Source organism: Bison bison, unplaced genomic scaffold (assembly GCF_000754665.1).
Source record: "Bison bison bison isolate TAMUID 2011002044 unplaced genomic scaffold, Bison_UMD1.0 scf7180017864289, whole genome shotgun sequence".
Classification (NCBI taxonomy): Eukaryota; Metazoa; Chordata; class Mammalia; order Artiodactyla; family Bovidae; genus Bison; species Bison bison.
The window spans coordinates 22,161,492-22,176,717 of NW_011494861.1; the positions used below are offsets into that span (position 1 = coordinate 22,161,492).

A 15,226-nucleotide genomic window follows, 5' to 3' on the forward strand; every position below is an offset into this window, starting at 1 on the left:
TGGCAGAAAAATTTGAGGTTACTGATTGTTTTAAAGAATTGGTTTTTGAGAGATTTTATGTGAAAGTAAGATGACACTTATGGTTATATATGTGTGTGTGTGTGTGTGTGTGTGTGTGTGTGTATATTCCTGAAAATTGCTATAAAAAGCACTTGATGGTGGTTGCTATGCAGTAAGAATATTTTACCTTGATTAGTACTCTTAGAGTTATTTGCTATTAACTTAGTAATTTTGGGAGTGGTAGATGAGAAAGAAATTGTCTGTCATCCACAAATGCAAGGTAGAGATAAAACCGTAACAGAAATGACAGATCTCTCATTATTCTCTCTCTCTCTCTCTTCTTCTCTCTCTCTCTTTAGTATAACTGACTGTATTAATATTTATTTAACTAAGAACAAAGGGATCTTTACAGCAGTACTCTCTGAGTCATTCTTTGCCGGTTCTGGATTTTTTTCCCCCACCCTTTCATTTTTCTTCCTTTTTTTCCTCTTGATGCTAATCTTATATTTGTTGATAGATCTTGCTAATATATGGACTTATTTACACTAGATTTCTTTGAACTAAATTTAGTCTTTTGTGATTAATTGAATTAATAGTTTTGTGACTGATTGACATTAGGACTTGCTGGGTTTTTTTTCCCCAATACAATAGAGGATAAAATTAAAATTTTTAAAAAGTGGGTAGATAAGTAGAGTAAGATATGACTATTATTCTAAATAAGCTATAGCCAGAGGTATTATAAAAGCCGCATCTGGAGGATTCCCAGGCGATCTGGTTGTGAGGACTCAATGCTTTCACTATGGGGGCCCGAGTTCAATCCCAGATATGGGAACTAAGATCCTGAAAGCCATTTAGAGAGGCCAGAAGAAAAAAAAGAGTAGCATATGTTACCATGGAGCATCTTTTAACTCAAGGTCAGTTTTTCAAAAAGCTCTGACCTGCTTTATGGTTTGAAAAAATAATTCTCACTGGCCTTGGGCAGTTATAGCCTTTATTGTACCTCAGCTGCTAAGCTTACATGAGGAACTTAAAGTAGCCATCCTTTCTTTATTGCAAAATAGTAGAATCCTGCATAAATTGTTCAGTTCTAAAGCATAAGACTAGAGAAGTAGTAGTGCTATTTTTTTTTTTACATTTTTGTTTTCAAATTAAATGAATAGATTCAACATGCTTTTTAAAACTTCATTTTAAGCTTTTGTTTTCTTTAAAATATCTCTGGAATTAGTGTGTGTGTGCATATGTGTTACATACTACTAAGGAAATACTATTTCTCTTATTACTGGAGAGGTGAATTATTTAAGGATTTCTGGGATTCTCCTAAGATTTGAAGCATCTGAGGGAATGTAAAAGAACCTATACTTTCTCTGGGCATTTCAAGCTTAGTGTGCCCTAGAGATCCAGAAATAAGATAGTCCTAAATTACAGTTAGCATCTGGAGTCTAGTCAGAGCTCACTTGGGGTTCCTGAAGATATATATATCTGTACTACAAGATTGAGTAAATCAATATGCTGTATGACAACTCACAAAGTGGATCCTGCCTGCAAAGACATACATTGATTGGCCCACACAGTGTTTTTAAAATATCTAGATTTATGACTTCTCCCTGAAAAATTGGAAGATCTGACAACCTAGGCAGCAGCTAGCTAGATGGACTTGTGCTCTGCCGTTAACTAGAATCCATATCACTACTTATCCTGAATGTGTCAGTTGCCATTTATCACCACACTGGCACAATTACCCAGTTACTTAGCTCATTTATGTCCCTATCCAGCAACTGAACGTTTGGAATATCTAATTTATAACCGTCAGTCTATGTCTCTTTCTCTGTGTCTGGTGCAGCTAAGGTAAAAATGAGTAGGTAGTTGTTAGAGCAATCAACTCATTTTTTTCCAGAAACCATTACATATTCATGTCTTCATTTTCTGCTACATTTTTGAATGCATTATTAGTCTACTGTCTGCTGAATCTTATTCACTTCACCTCCCAGTACCTTGAGACTGCTTTGATCACCTGTCTGCAGTAGTGTCTTCTGAAGTCTTATGAACACTTATTTTCTCCACCACTATAAATTTATTATAGTAGAGATTTAGAAAACCTCATTCAGTTTAAAAAATTGTGTGCCTATGAAGAAGCCTTTGATTAACCTTTCCTTAGTATAGTTCACAAGTTCATTTTTTCAAAGAAATGCCTATTTGTTGTCATTTTGAAGACTAAGGAAGTATTAGTAACTTTCATTTTTGTTTCCCTAGTTGGTCTTTGGACATTAAATTTAAATATTGTTTTCCTTGCTTTCAGTTACAGATGAGGATACAGTAAAGAGATATTTTGCCAAGTTTGAAGAAAAGTTTTTCCAAACCTGTGAAAAAGAACTTGCCAAAATCAACACATTTTATTCAGGTAAGCAGTTTTTTGGTACAACATACAGGAGACAATTTCTGCTGCTAAGGAAGGAGAAACTCTACCATGTCATTGTTGAAACTTCTGATCATTTTTAGATTGGGGCTTTTCCTACTATACTGCAATTAAGGGATATTTTCTTTAGCTGAGGTAGGAATACATATGGTACTTCACTCTTTGAGCTTTGTGTGGTCATTGCCCAATTCTCTTGCAGTTGTAAGGATTTCAGGAACTCATTATGAATCGATACTTTGATAGAGCTTCAGCATGTCCCATTCCCAAGTATTAAAGAGTCAGAAACATGGTTTTACCATTTCTCTCAGAGCTTAATGACATAGCTGCAGCTTATTAACTATGTTACTTTTAATGCCTTTCCATCACATGAAACACTCATATGTGTCTCTCTAGGATATGGCCTCCAGAGTGACATCTACCAGATGTGATTGGAGTTGAGATGAAAACTTCTATTTCTTTGTGTCTGACCCTTTAACATTTACCCCCTACTCCTTTAACATCTATCTGCTTTTCCATCTCACAGAACTCTAAATCCTTGACTCCTTCATTCTGTTCCAGTTGACCAGGATCCTCCCCAAATTACTTTGATTTCTGTCAGTCCTTGTGCTTTTAATCCCTTCACCCTCGCTGCCTTATATTGATTGCTTGTCTGGCAAAACTCCAGCTATAGAGTTTTACCAGCCTTTTACCTTCTTCATTCCTACCCCCAGGCTGCTTAGGACAGTTGGGGATTAAAAAAAAAAACATATAGCAAAACAAATGTGAACCACTGTAAATTCATTATTGCATTCTTAACTATGTTCTCAAAGCTGCCTGTGAGTCCTACTCTGCCCTTTTCCATACTCCAGAGTGCTTTTCTAAATCCCATACCATTTTCTTGAATTATCTGACCCAACCATCCTTCCTATCATGTTCATTATACATCCTTCTTTACAAATAAAAATAGACTTTCAGTTTCTTTTGGTGTGTAATACTTATGCAGATCTATGCCACTCCCCCCCGCCAAATACCTATAGACATTCTTCAGTTCAGTTCAGTCGCTCAGTCGTGTCCGACTCTGCGACCCCATGAATCGCAGCACGCCAGGCCTCCCTGTCCATCACCATCTCCCAGAGTTCACTCAGACTCACGTCCATCGAGTCGGTGATGCCATCCAGCCATCTCATCCTCTGTCATTCCCTTCTCCTTCTCCTCCTGCCTCCAATCCCTCCCAGCATCAGAGTCTTTTCCAATGAGTCAACTCTTCGCGTGAGGTGGCCAAAGTACCGGAGTTTCAGCTTTAGCATCATTCCTTCCAAAGAACACCCAGGGCTGATCTCCTTTAGAATGGACTGGTTGGATCTCCTTGCAGTCCAAGGGACTCTCAAGAGTCTTCTCCAACACCACAGTTCAAAAGCATCAATTCTTTGTTGCTCAGCTTTCTTCACAGTCCAACTCTCACATCCATACATGACCACTGGAAAAACCATAGCCTTGACTAGACAGACCTTTGTTGGCAAAGGAATGTCTCTGCTTTTCAATATGCTATCTAGGTTGGTCATAACTTCCCTTCCAAGGAGTAAGTGTCTTTTAATTTCATGGCTGCAATCACCATCTGCAGTGATTTTGGAGCCCAAAAAAATAAAGTCTGACACTGTTTCCACTGTTTCCCCATCTATTTCCCATGAAGTGATGGGACCAGATGCCATGATCTTCGTTTTCTGAATGTTGAGCTTTAAGCCAACTTTTTCACTCTCCTCTTTCACTTTCATCAAGAGGCTTTTTAGTTCCTTTTCACTTTCTGCCATTTACCCTTATTTATTTTCCTCTAATATTTGTAGAAAAGATATATCTCCTCAGTCCATGGCAAATTCTATAACTAATGACTGAGTTTCAGCTCCTAGAGATCTTGTTCCAGAAATTATTTCCTCTAAGACTTATTGAATAAATAGTCTCCTTACCAAGTCACTCCTTTAAACAGAAAATAAATTTAAAAAGGAAGCAAATATCTAAACTCTCTGTTTTCCTTCTCATTTTTCACTTATGGCTAAATTTCTTCCTAGGCAGAGGGAGCAGTTTATGCAAAGGCTGGGGCTGTGAGAGGGCATAGCATATATACATGTGCTTTTCACTTCGTTACAAGTGTGTAGAAGGCAGAGACAAAACAGAAATACTATTTGACACCATGCAAATGCATAGCTTTTCAACAAGGGTTAAAAATGTACAGCAGAAATTACAGTGTTCAAAGAAATTAGACTTCCTAATTTCTACAATTAGGAAGTAAGAGGATAAAGAGGAATCAGGATGTAGACAGATGAGAGGGCAGCCATATAATGTAGTAGAGTGAGGAAAATGGAGACTAAAAGAGAAAGGTATTTACAAAGAAAAGAATGTTTAGACTAAGAAAAGTCCATTGGATATGATCTAAGGTTGTAAATGAGAAACATACAAAGTTAAGTTCATTAGCATTTTTATTTTACTATAATTTTTCTGGGCAGGCTCTCTGAACCCAACTCTAATTAAGTATAAATTAGATTACAAAAAATAGGTAATGTTTTTTTATTTCTAAAGAAAATTAAATATCTGCTCTTAGCAATAGTTACATACTTAATATATTTTGAGTTACAATAAAAAATGCATACAAGGCTTCCCTGGTTGCTCACTAGTAAAGAATCCACCTGCCAATACAGGAGACATGAGTTTGGTCCTTGATCTGGGAAGATCCCACATGTCACAGAGCAGCTAAGCCCATGTACCCCAACTATTGAGCCTGTGCTTTAGAGTTTGGGAGCCACAGTTATTGACCCCATGTGCCCTAGAGGCCATGCTTCCCAACAAGAGAAGCCACTGCAACGAGAAGCCCACACACCACAACTTGAGAGTAGCCCCCGCGTGCCACAACTAGAGAGAAGCTTGCACAGCAACAAAGACCCAACACAGCCAAAGATAAATTAATACATAGTTATTTTTTAATACATATAAATTATGACCTCATCATACAAACAGATGTGTGTGTTTTATGTATATTTACAAACATCTGTATGTGTGTGTATGTGCAATATATTTGATCAAAAATATTCTCATGAAACAATACTCTTTAAAGTATAAAGAATATAATCTTTGTTCTTTATTCTCTATTTGATTTTTTAAATGCTGATTTATTATACACTAAATTGCTTTCATGATCGTGTATTGGGTTACAACCCTCAGTTTGAAAAATGATATCTTAGACTTGGTTACTTTTCAAAGATAATTTTAGGCTTTCTACTATTAAAAATTTGGGAGCTATGATTTAATAACTTCCTATCTCTGTGTATTGGCAGAGCCATTGAAGCGTGTCTCTTGATGTCATTAAGCAGTAGGTACAAATTGATAGTCTTCAGACTGACTTTTTGCCAGGTCAAGAAGTAATGGGTAATATGAAGACATGACTGACAGAAATAGAATTTGGCACGTATCCTAGATGGTATCATTTTTCTCCTCATTTAGCCGCCTTCCTCGTGGCAGATTGTCTTGTAGACTACAAACCTCAGATATTAGGGCACATGAAAAACTGTAAATGATAACAGGGATGAGTTCATCTTTTAAACGCTACCGCTACCAAATCACATCTCACAAGTTATTTAATGGTCAGTTAAAAATGGTTATTTTTAAAGTGATATATAGCATTGATTGAGGGCTTCCCAGGTGGTTCAGTGGTAGAAATCTGCCTGCCAAGGCAGGAACCACAGGAGATACGGGTTTGATCCCTGGGTCGGGAGTAATGCCTGGAGGAGGAAATGGCAACCCACTCCAGTATTCTTGCCAGGATAATCCCATGGGCCGAGGAGCCTGGTGGGGTCACATGGGGTCACAAAGAGTTGGACACCACTGAGCACAGCATTAGCTGAAACCTTGAAGTACCCCCAAGATGCTATAAAAGTCAAACCAATGAAAACAGTACGAATACTACTAAAATATAGATGCTTATTTTCATACCAAGTCTATCACCTACAAATCGTTTTTTGGATTTTTGAACTTTATTATTTTTTTTAAAGATATATGTAACGTTCCTACGCATCTACATATATACCTGTAAAATGAGCAAAGTGATTCTCAGCCCTCTAGGGTTTCACATGTAAACAGTCAGAAACTGTTCTCAATATTTCAGAAAACCTAATGTAAGTTTTTTATTTATTACATATTTTTAGCCAATAAGATAGAAGTGTTTTTTAGAGTTACAGATTAAATCTTCAATAATTGAAGACCATGGGAAGAGAGGGAAATTTTTTAAAGGTGTCCTTTTGATGATAACATTTTTTCTTATCCCCGACCTAGAAGTCTTCCAGCTGTTTTCTATTGCTGAAAATGGTATCAGTCAATACAAACTGAAGGTTGTAGTGCTAGAAACTTTTTTTTTTTAATGACGACCAGTACTGTTCTTTTCCATTGGGAGTACAAGTTACTTCATGTCACAGATTTCTCTTTTCTTGAACCAATTTGCTTTCTCCCTCCATTCAAAATACTTGGCTTCTAAGGAGTATTTTTGTGTGCCTACATTTGAAAGAATCTTAGACTGTATCTGTTGCTTTCAATATTCCACAATTAAAACAGGGAAGTCCTTTTAATTGGTTGGAATAATTTATTTTATTTTTTAAGTGTTCACAGCAGCTTTATTTATCTTAGGTCAAACTAGAAACAACCAGATATTAATCAGCAGGTAAATGGTTGAACATATAGTTCATCCTTACAATGGAATACTTCTCAGCAGCAAAAAGCAACACGTTACTAGAACGTACAACAATATGGAGGCTCTTAAAAATGTTCACAGATTTAGAGAATGCTCTGTTTAAAATCAGTAACCAACAAGGACCTTCTGTATAGCACAGGAAACTCTGCTCAACGCTGTATGACAGTCTGGATGGGAGGGGAACTTGGGATAATGTACATGTATGACTTGAGTCCCTTCCCCATTCACCTGCAACTACTACAACATTGTTTGCTAATCGACTATACCTCAATACAAAACAAAAAGCCCCCAAATAAATGTTCTGCGGAGCAAAAGAAGCCAAACACCAAAGACTATACGTTATATAATTTCACTTACATTAAGTTCTAGAAAAGACAGTGCTTACCTTTAGGCATATAATGGCAGAAAATAAGGAGTTTCCTAGTTGGGATGGGGGTGGGGTGGTCAGTAATTGAAACCACATGCATATGAAGAAACTTTCTGGCATGAAATATTCTATTTCTTGACTATAGTGGTGATGAGTCAGAACTCATCAAGCCCTATACTTAATACATGTGCATTTAATTCTATTTAAGTTAGACCTCAAAAGAGTTTATTTTTTAATTTAAGTGATAGTCAATTAGTATCAACTGTCCAAGTATTTCCGATTACATATGCCCACAAATCATCAGTCAAGGGCAGGAATTACTCTGCTGTGGAAGTAATTGATTTACATTATCCAAAGGATATAGGGCTGCTCATGCATGTGAGGACAGAGATACAACCCAAACCTTTTCTTCTCTTTTCTTCTTTTCTTTCCTCTTCCTTCCCTCCTTTCTTTTCTTTTTGTTTCTTTCTAAGACTGAAAGCATGGGGAATGCCCAGTCATGGGTAAAATAGTTTCAGGATTGAATCTTCACAAAAAAGCAGACTATCATCTAAATTAGTGTTCTTTTAAATAATTGTAGCTTGCAACCCAATAACTGGTGACCGCTGTGGGGTCATCACAAGCATTTTTTTAAAAATATGAATAGGATTATAGATTGAGGGCAAGAGGAGAAGGGACAGCAGAGGATGAGATGGCTAGATAACATCACTGACTCAGTGGACATGAGTTTAAGCAAACTCTGGGAGATAGTGAACAATAGGGAGGCCTGGCATGCTGCAGGTGATGAGGTTGCAAAGAGTTGGACATGACTTAGTGACTGAAGAACAGCAAGAGAATATAGTAGAATAGAAAATATCAAAGTACATCTAATACATTTCTTTACTAACTTTATCTTTTAAACTTTTTTGATGCTTGTTATTATAGAGTTTAGCAAAGTACTATGGAAACAAACATGAAGATGCATAAATGGAAACATTTAAATTTGGTCTTTGAAAATGGGTGGGCATTTGCCAAATCCTTTGGGCGAAGTGTGTTTGGGAATGGCTTTGTGAGAAGAACTGGAGTACAGTGTTCCAAGAAAAGGGAAAAACCTATCCAGATGCATAATGCATTAAAGTCCATAACATATTTGGGGGTAAGGAGGGTAACAGATAGTCAGCTGAGGCTGGAGTTGTAAGAAAATTAGTGCTATTGACTAGAGAGAAAAGAATGGAAGAATAGGATATTATTTTCACACATAGAGGTTTTAATGTATGAGGCTGTAAGAATTTCAGGTTGTAAGAATTCCACATAAAAGCAGTGCAATAACTGCATGTAATGTAACAAGATTACTTGAATCATCTGTAATGGGTCAACATTCTCATAGACTTACTTTCTGTCTCAGGTAACAGTGAAATCCATGAATTGAATCTGCAAGATGATAATATTGAAAGACAAATAATAAAAGTGTTCTAAGACATTTATTTTATTTAATCAAGAATTATTCTTCAATTGCATAACAACATAATAGCTTTGCTATTTTGAAGATGCCTTATATTTCTAAAACAACTTTTCTAAAAGTAAAAAATATGTATACAAATCTCATTAAAACTAAAATAGATCTTGATAACCTTTTTTTAGTTCTTTGAGGGGATTCAGGCACTTTGAAAGTTCTTGAATGGTTATTGGAAATTTTTATCAAATATTTTATTATATGAGAGGTTATGGAATAAACATAATAGTTATCTGTTCTTATTCAGAGTGTGACTTGGTTCACTGGCATGAATATAAAGTGGAATTTATTGCCAAAATAGACAATATTCATGAGTATTTATAAAATTGCTTAGGAATATCCATTTTTAGTTTTTATAACTATTGATAAACCAAATATATTTTATATGCATATGTAATACTTTTTTGTAGATTCTGTGCTATTCCATTGGGGTAGCTCAGCTGTAAAGAATCTACCTACAATGCAGGAGACCCCGGTTCAATTCCTGGGTTGGGAAGATCTCCTGGAGAAGGAATAAGCTACCTACTCTAGTGTTCTTGGGCTTCCCTGGTGGCTCAGATGGTAAAGAATCCACTTGTAATCCACCTAGGCTCGATCCCTGGGTTGGAAAGATCCCCTGGAGAAGGGAACGGCTACCCACTCTGGAATTCTGGCCTGGAGAATTCCATGGACAGAGGAGCTTGGCAGGCTTACAGTCCATTGGATAGCAGAGAGTTGGCCATGACTGAGCAACTTTCACACTTTGAAGCTTTTTGAAGGTCTGACTCTAGAAAACGGTGATATCATTACAAAATAGACTTGGACACTTGGTGTCAAAAAAGCAGTGTTTCTCATCCTTTTGAAACCTGTGCTTCTTTGGAAAAGTTTAGCGCTCTCACACCGTAACTGTAGTGATGTTGACTTTTCTTCAAATTCCAGATGCTTTACCCTCCGCACTCCCACGTAGGGATTCTCCCTCATACACTCTTCTAGACAGTCTTGTCCTTGAGAAAGAGAATCACTAGTTTAAAGAAAGTAACAAAATAACCCTTGAAGTTTTTATTTTTCCTTATGTTTGTGTAGGAACTTGAATTAGTAGAGAGAACTTTTTCCCTACATATCCATTCATTCATGCAACAAACATGGATTGAGCCCATGTTTGCAAAGATGAAGATGATAGTCCACACAAAACTTGTATGTGAATCTTAACAGCAGCATAATTTATGTAGTAAAAAGACTTAAAGTGAAGTCACTCAGTCGTGTCCGACTCTTTGCGACTCCATGGACTGTAGCCTACCAGGCTCCTCTGTCCATGGGATTTTCTAGGCAAGAATACTGGAGTGGGTTGCCATTTCCTTCTCCAGGAGATCTTCCCGACCCAGGGATTGAACCTGGGTCTCCTGCATTGTAGGCAGATGCTTTACCATCTAAGCCACCAGGGAAGACCTAAAAAGACTTAGAAACAATCCAAATGTCCATGAACTGATGAATATTTAAAGAAAATGTGGTATATCCATACAGTGAAATACAGTTTAGCAATGAAAGGATACATAGAATATGAAAATTTTCAGATGCAAAATAAAACATATACTTAATATGGCTATAGACCATAAAAGAGTGTATCAAAACCATGAGCAGAGTAGGAACTATCAAAATTGACTTTTAAAAATGATCAATTAGAAATTTTTAAATGATAATAAAATTACTTACACTATGAATTGGGTAGACTTTAAGAGAGAATTTATAAACTGGAAGATAGAGCTGAAGTAGTTACTCAGAATGCAACACAAAGAGATAGAGAGGACTATTCAAGACATGTAAAAGGCAGAACAAGAAGGTCAAGAAGTGGTAGTTGATATCGATGATTTTCTTTTTCCACTACCCATTCCATATTTCCTTTGCCCTCAGCCAGTGTCTTAGCTGGTGAGGGTTCTTTACCGGGTGGGATAAACCAGACTTTAATTCTTAAGGGGGCTGAATCCTCAGTAATTCTGTCTTTTTTGGATTGCTTTAGTTTTCAGTAAGTTTTATTATTGATCATGAAGTCCTAGGATGTGTTCCAGAGAGTCTCCTGGGTTGCAGACACAATCCTCCTTGCTACTGTTGTGTTACCTGTTCCCCTTGGTAGTCAGAAACACTTTTTAACCAGTAAACACCTTTGCCTTCTGGTTCGGTGGTATCATGATCCCAAAATGGCCAGATGGAAGTCTCACCTTCCAGTTCAATAGAACCACTATTGTGCTCCTGTGAAAGAAGACTTTCCCTTTGAGAACTAAGCAATAGGCAGAACTCAAGTTGCAGGTTGGGAAGCAAAAATTCAGTTCAGTTCAGTCCCTCATCAAGAGGCTCTTTAGTTCTTTTTTGCTTTCTTCTGTAAGGGTGGTATCATCTGTGTATCTGAGGTTATTGATATTTCATGTAATAGAGAAAGGAGCTACTCCTACTTCCACCTGCTGATTCCTAGATTATGTTTTGGTTACCTTTCTTTCTGACTTACTTCACTTGCTATAATAATCTCTCAGTTCATTCATGTTGTTGCATATGGCAATAATTCATTCTTTATGGCTGAACAATACTCCATTGAATCTATATACCATGTTTTTCTTACCATTCAACAGTTAGAGGACATTTGGGTTGTTTCTGCTTTTTGATTATTATGAATACCAGTTTGTGTATACGTATAAGTTTTTGTGTGCATGTATATTTTCAGTTTTCCTGGGTATATACTAGGAGTGAAATTGCTGGATCTTAAGATAACTCTGTTTTAACTTTTTGACCCCCTTGGACTGCAAGGATATCCAATCAGTCCATTCTAAAGGAGATCAATCCTGGGTGTTGATTGGAAGGACTGATGCTAAAGCTGAAACTCCAATACTTTGGCCGCCTCATGCAAAGAATTGACTCATTGGAAAAGACCCTGATGCTGGGAGGGATTGGGGACAGGAGGAGAAGGGGACGACAGAGGATGAGATGGCTGGATGGCATCACCAACTTGATGGACATGAGTTTGAGTGAACTCTGGGAGTTGGTGATGGACAGGGAGGTCTGGCGTGCTGCGATTCATGGAGTCGCAAAGAGTTGGACATGACTGAGCGACTGAACTGAACTGAACTGAACTGAAACTGTTTTCCAGATTACAAAGCAGCTTGTACCATTTTGTAGTCTCACTCTTACCAGCTCTTAAATCTGTGTCATCAATCTTTATCTGTATAAAGAAAGAGTACACTTGAGGTTTTGCAGGGGGTGAAGTGTGGGCTAGAATGAAAGGAGGCTATTACACTAAAATATGTTTTTCCTATCTCTTTCTAAATATTACAATGCAGTATTTTTTCTCTAGAAATTTTAGGGAAACTAATTAGTAAAAATTCAGAAGTCAGTGAGAACTTTGATGAGTTTTTTTATCTTGATGATCTGACAGTTCTGTTTTATTCCTTATAGAAAAGCTCGCAGAGGCTCAGCGAAGGTTTGCTACCCTTCAGAATGAGCTTCAATCATCACTGGACGCGCAGAAAGAAAGCACTGGTGTTACCACGCTGCGACAACGCAGAAAGCCAGTCTTCCACCTGTCCCATGAGGAACGTGTCCAACATAGGAATATTAAAGACCTTAAACTGGCCTTCAGCGAGTTCTACCTCAGTCTTATCCTGCTGCAGAACTATCAGGTGCTTCAGTTCTTACCATGGAGGATAGAACCTTTAAATGATTGAGAAATTATAATGAACAGAATTACCTTGAGCTATACTAATGTGTCAGTCCAAAAAGGGAAATTCTTAGCATGTTATTCTTTCCATTCTTACTGGAATTTCATTTATTCTTAAAATCAGATATCAAAGATGATAAAATAATGTTAACAAGGCTTAGGTTTTTGAAGATCATTTTTCCCACACCTTCTTATACAGTATGAAGGAGCAACCCTTGACTCAAAGAGTAGTAGTCTGCTACCTATTTTTAGAAGCATCTCTAAGTAGTGAGTAGAAGTAAGAAATAACATATATCTACCCAATCACTGCTAGCTACATAAGAACATTTATACCCCTGCCTATAGCAAAATTTCCACAAAAGCAACTGGACAGTTAACTTTCCTGCAACTAACACAAATAATGTAATATATACTGACTTTTCAACTTGCCACTAAGAGCCTTTTCAGTTTTATCATCTGTAATATGACTATTAAAAAAAAAATCTTGCAAAAGAAATTTTTAAAACCCAGTCTGAAAAGTTGAGCTACTGTGTATACTAACTTATAGAAATGCATGGCATTTATTCATTTGTAATTCTTTATAAATTTGTTCATATAGTTAAATCTGTAAAGAACATATTGAAAAACAGAGTATTTGTTCAATAATGAATATTTAAATAGGCAAAAGCATCTCCCAGATCTTTAAAGATACCTTATGTGCTGTTGTATTTCCATTTTACTCTTGTCACTATTACTTCTAATCTAGTTAAGATCATCACTATATAAAAACTAGAGATTATATAATAAAAATATTACCATGGATAAATACTGGAATTTTAAAATAAAATGTAATTATAGTGTCATATCTGCAGTAATGTTAAGTCCTTAATGCATGTATTTATTTCCATCTTTTCCTTTCATAATTCTACTTTCTTTAACATTTCATATTTTATTAATTATGCTTACTGTTATGGAGAAGTACTCTTACTAAATTTTATTTTATTAATTTTGCCAAAAGTTTTTGTTTTGGGCCGTTATTAAAAAAAGCTTCTGGAAAAATAATTGTTTATAAAAGTTCTTATCTATCTTTTATCCTTTGAGACTATCTATACTGTAAGAATACATTTATTTTGCAAATGAGGAGAAAGGAAAATGTATTGTAATCAGTCTTCAAATGATGGGGTATCCTCCCCAAGGGGAGTTTAAAATGATCTACTAAAGTATGAAAAACAAGTATTAACAAACCAGCAAGCATGCCAAACCTAATTTAGAGTGACTGCTCTGTTGGTTTTTTTTTTTTTTTACCGATGGGGATATATGATGAGGAAATTGCAAATCCATGATTTTGTGCTTTTTTTGTCTGTTGATCAAAGAACAATAGAATTTGAGAATACAGAAAAGTATAGTATTTTAATGTTGTTGAAATGGAGGAAAAGTACAAGTTCCTACCCATTATCAGCAAAACCCTATAAATATGATCACTTCTTTTCCACTGGCTCTTTGCACACCCATCCCCAAACAGAATGTATGACAACAAAATAACAGTTAAGTAGATGATAGTCCATTTTCCATGCTTGTTTGTACATGTTTGCAGAGTAGGGGGGAGATGAATAGCTATACCAGTCCTTTAAAAAGCAAAGAACTAATAAATGTATTCAGTTCATGATATATCCAGAATATTTTCTGAATATATTCTTTTGATCAAAGAAGCAAAATAATATAAATTAGCTATTTTGAAAAGAGTTGTATATATGAAAATGGAGATGAAAATATTTTGAATTTAGGACTTCCATTAATTTACATGAAATAAAAATAATAGGATTCATAATCTGGAGTTTCTTTGTATTACTAATAGCATACTACCTTGAAATGAATAAATGAAATGAGAAAGAAGAGTCTTATCTTTTTATAATAAATGCTTTTATAAAAGCACTGCCATTTCCCTTGGTGCTCAGTCTTCATTCATCTCAATCAGTGCAAAGTGCTTATTGTTTTTCATTTTCTCTTATAGTGGCAGAAATTATAGTAGTGTTTCTTTTTTCTTTCTGTAGAATCTGAATTTTACAGGGTTCCGAAAAATCCTTAAAAAGCATGACAAGATCCTGGAAACATCTCGTGGAGCAGATTGGCGAGTGGCTCATGTAGAAGTAGCCCCATTTTATACATGCAAGAAAATCAACCAGCTCATCTCTGAAACTGAGGTACAGTCATCTCACTTATATACCCATATTTTTAGTAACATTAAAGTCTTATTTTAAATGAAGTAATTCCTCATTTTTATTCTCCTTTTGTTGTTAGTTGCTTTAAATACATGTATTCTTACTCATTATTTTTCCTTTCACTTTATTCAGTATATATTCACCAAGCGTATATCAGAATACCATATATATTAATATAAATGGTTCAGAATTATTTATGCATTACTCAAGTTTAGTATAACCTACATAAATATTTAACAATGTGTCTTTTAGGCTGTAGTGACCAATGAACTTGAAGATGGTGACAGACAAAAAGCTATGAAGCGTTTACGTGTTCCCCCTTTGGGAGCTGCTCAGGTTAGTATTTGTTTGCAGTTGTTCAGTTGGTTC

The 15,226-nt window shown here is 36.0% G+C and overlaps 1 protein-coding gene and 1 non-coding gene across 3 annotated transcripts in view; one reads left to right on the forward strand and one right to left on the reverse strand.

Annotated features, from left to right (window-relative positions):
• The window catches only part of XPR1 (xenotropic and polytropic retrovirus receptor 1), a 180,523-nt gene that overhangs the window by 104,419 nt on the left and 60,878 nt on the right, over positions 1-15,226 (forward strand). For both annotated transcript variants that reach the window (XM_010850174.1, XM_010850173.1), the window contains 4 exons: positions 2,297-2,398; positions 12,398-12,621; positions 14,690-14,839; positions 15,110-15,193. In XM_010850174.1, coding sequence (XP_010848476.1) covers positions 2,297-2,398; positions 12,398-12,621; positions 14,690-14,839; positions 15,110-15,193 — 560 coding nt within the window. The remainder of the gene's footprint in view (positions 1-2,296; positions 2,399-12,397; positions 12,622-14,689; positions 14,840-15,109; positions 15,194-15,226) is intronic.
• TRNAC-ACA lies at positions 10,330-10,401 on the reverse strand. The gene has a single exon. It is a non-coding gene; the product is annotated as a tRNA-Cys (tRNA).